General features: G+C 38.0%; 1 protein-coding gene across 1 annotated transcript; it reads right to left on the bottom strand.

Annotated features, from left to right (window-relative positions):
• Positions 1-301: 301 nt before the first annotated feature.
• LOC137835608 (NDR1/HIN1-like protein 1) lies at positions 302-1,321 on the bottom strand. Its single transcript, XM_068644197.2, has one exon. The coding sequence runs from the start codon at positions 1,234-1,236 to the stop codon at positions 484-486; it is 753 nt and encodes a 250-aa protein (XP_068500298.1). The 5' UTR covers positions 1,237-1,321; the 3' UTR covers positions 302-483.
• Positions 1,322-2,491: the final 1,170 nt, after the last annotated feature.

Genomic DNA, 2,491 nt, shown 5'->3' with positions numbered 1-2,491 from the left:
AAAAAAAAAAAACTCTCGATAAAATAGATTTACAGTGATTTTGTAAACTTTAAGTTTAATTCAATTTTTAAGTTTATACATTTATATTTATATAATATAAAAAGTTTTAATATTTAATTTATATGGAATATACATATGGATAATTCAATAATGATAATGATCTAATCACACCAATAAACTCTTATTAAAATAAACTAACATCATATTAAAAAATAAATTTTAAACTTAATTTAACAATAAAGTTTCCGCACACTTTTATATAATATTATATTAAACACTATTATCTCTAGTCATCAATGTGTAATATCTAACATCTTTCATGTTTATAAAACTTTAGAGGACTTTATCCAACATTATATTAGTGAAAGAAAAAAAAGAACATACTTATGAAGAAGGTAGTTGAGACTAACTGAGGGAAAGAAAGAAAATTTAACAACTACAGTTTGCTTCCATTTCACTTCTAATTGATAAATAATTAATAAACTAAACATCAACAATGCAACTTTGTAAAAGCTGAAACTTCACAGCCGGAGCCGCCACCCCGATGGCGTCATCACTGTCACCGGCGAGTCTGATATACGCGGGGCAGTTCACGTTAATATGGTACCTTCCGGAGACCCAAGTCCCCACTTTCCACTTCACTCTGCCGTTGACTTTGACGTTGACCAGCACTCCTCCGGAGGTTTTGTCCTGCTGGAGAATCTCGAGCATGAAGGGGGAGACGGGAACAGCGTTGCCGTAGAGGAAGGGGGACCAGACGGCTGTGTCGCGGTGTCCCTGGTAGGTGGGGGGCAGGGCGGTGGCGAGGGAGACTTGCTGGCCGCGGTAGGAGGCGTAGGCGTCGAGTTTGGTGTAGTAGACCCCGATGCGGTGGTTGGGGTTGAAGGCGGAGAGGGTGACCTGCATGGTGAGGGTCAGAGTGTTGGGGGTGGGGGCGGTGGGGGAGGGGATGGCGCCGCTGGAGGAGAGGTTGAATGCGTAAACGGTGGCATCTTGGAGGAGGAAACGGGGTTTGGTGGGGCGGAGGATGATCCAGATGATGAAGACTACTAGGAGGACGAGGAAGATAAAGCCGAGGATGGCCGCAAATACACGGCGGAGGAGCTCCTGCCGCTTGTGGTGGTGGTGGCCGCAGTCCTTGGTCATGGTTGCTATGAGTGTGGGTTGGTTGGTAACTAAGGGTGAATATGCAATGCAGAGGTGTGTTTTGGATTCACCCTGAGGAGAATGTTTCATAAAGGGTGCATTATATAGGCACCACAATAATTTAAGGGGTGCCACTAAATATGCAGAATGGTTTCACCATGAAGAAATAGATGTAATGAAATAAAAAAAGAGAAAAAGAAAGAGATTTTGAAGAAAATGAGTTGGCGTAGAAAAAAAAATGAATGTGAGATTATAGAGAGAATGATCTATTTTCGAGAAAGACATGATAGCTTTGCTGTTGGATTCAAACATGTGTCAAACCTTGTAGTATACGGAAAGTTGATCAGTTTTTTTTTTATTTAAAATGAAGTTCAATTATGATATCGATTATTATACAAATTTTATTTTTTATTAAATAATAATAGAAAATAAATAAATTATTACATATGCAAACTTTATCCCTTTTATCCTTTACCAGGACATGGTTTTTACAATGTTTGTATTTCTTAACCCATAGCAGGGGTATTTCTAGAAACACTGTGCTGGTATCGACACGGTTCATACATTGGTGTTTTCTTGATTGGTTAATAACTTATTATGATATATAATTGAATATTTACATTAATAAAAATTATAATTTCAACTTAATTTAACTTTATAAAATCGATCCCATTTTATATTGTTTTCGAACGGGTGTTGGGGCCTGAAGAACTATTATATTGCTCCTCCATTCGGTCAGTCGTTACTACACTTAGTTTCCTGCTTCACCTTTCTCCTCTCGGTCGTGTGGTAGCAGAGGTTAGGATAGTACCTGCAGAAGACATTCCGACGATCAAGTCATTCAGGATGTCAGCATTCGGTTGTCAGAGTATTGTAAATAATAATGACATCTGATTCTTGAACTTTGTGTCAGTTTATATTACCTTAATGGGCCTTCATTGGTGGACCAGATTAGGAAGTTGGTTTGTGTTTAGGGTTGCACTAAACTACTCTTAATTATGGGTTAGCCCTGTTGACTTTGTCAATCCATGACTCGTCATCATGGCACGTGACCTTCTTGCCGTGGTCGTGGTCGAGTGGCCAAATAATTCGGAATTCTTTTCGACTGGTTGAGTCGTCCGGTCGTATCAGTACATATATTATAAAATATTTTTTTTATTTCTAATTAATTTGGTATCTTCAAATATATTAAACATATTAAAGTAAATTAATGTGAATGACAATGTACTAATGTTGTAGTGGAATGGAGGCATAAGAGTGGAGGGTCCCTTTGATAAATAAGTTAAAAAAGTATAGGGTAGAGTTTAGAAATGCCAATTATGACATACTCTTACATACACCCACC

This window comes from Phaseolus vulgaris, chromosome 5, assembly GCF_051622355.1.
Source record: "Phaseolus vulgaris cultivar YP4 chromosome 5, ASM5162235v1, whole genome shotgun sequence".
NCBI classification, from domain to species: Eukaryota; Viridiplantae; Streptophyta; class Magnoliopsida; order Fabales; family Fabaceae; genus Phaseolus; species Phaseolus vulgaris.
The sequence above is the reverse complement of the archived record's forward strand: the minus strand, read 5'-3'. Positions and strand labels throughout refer to the sequence as shown.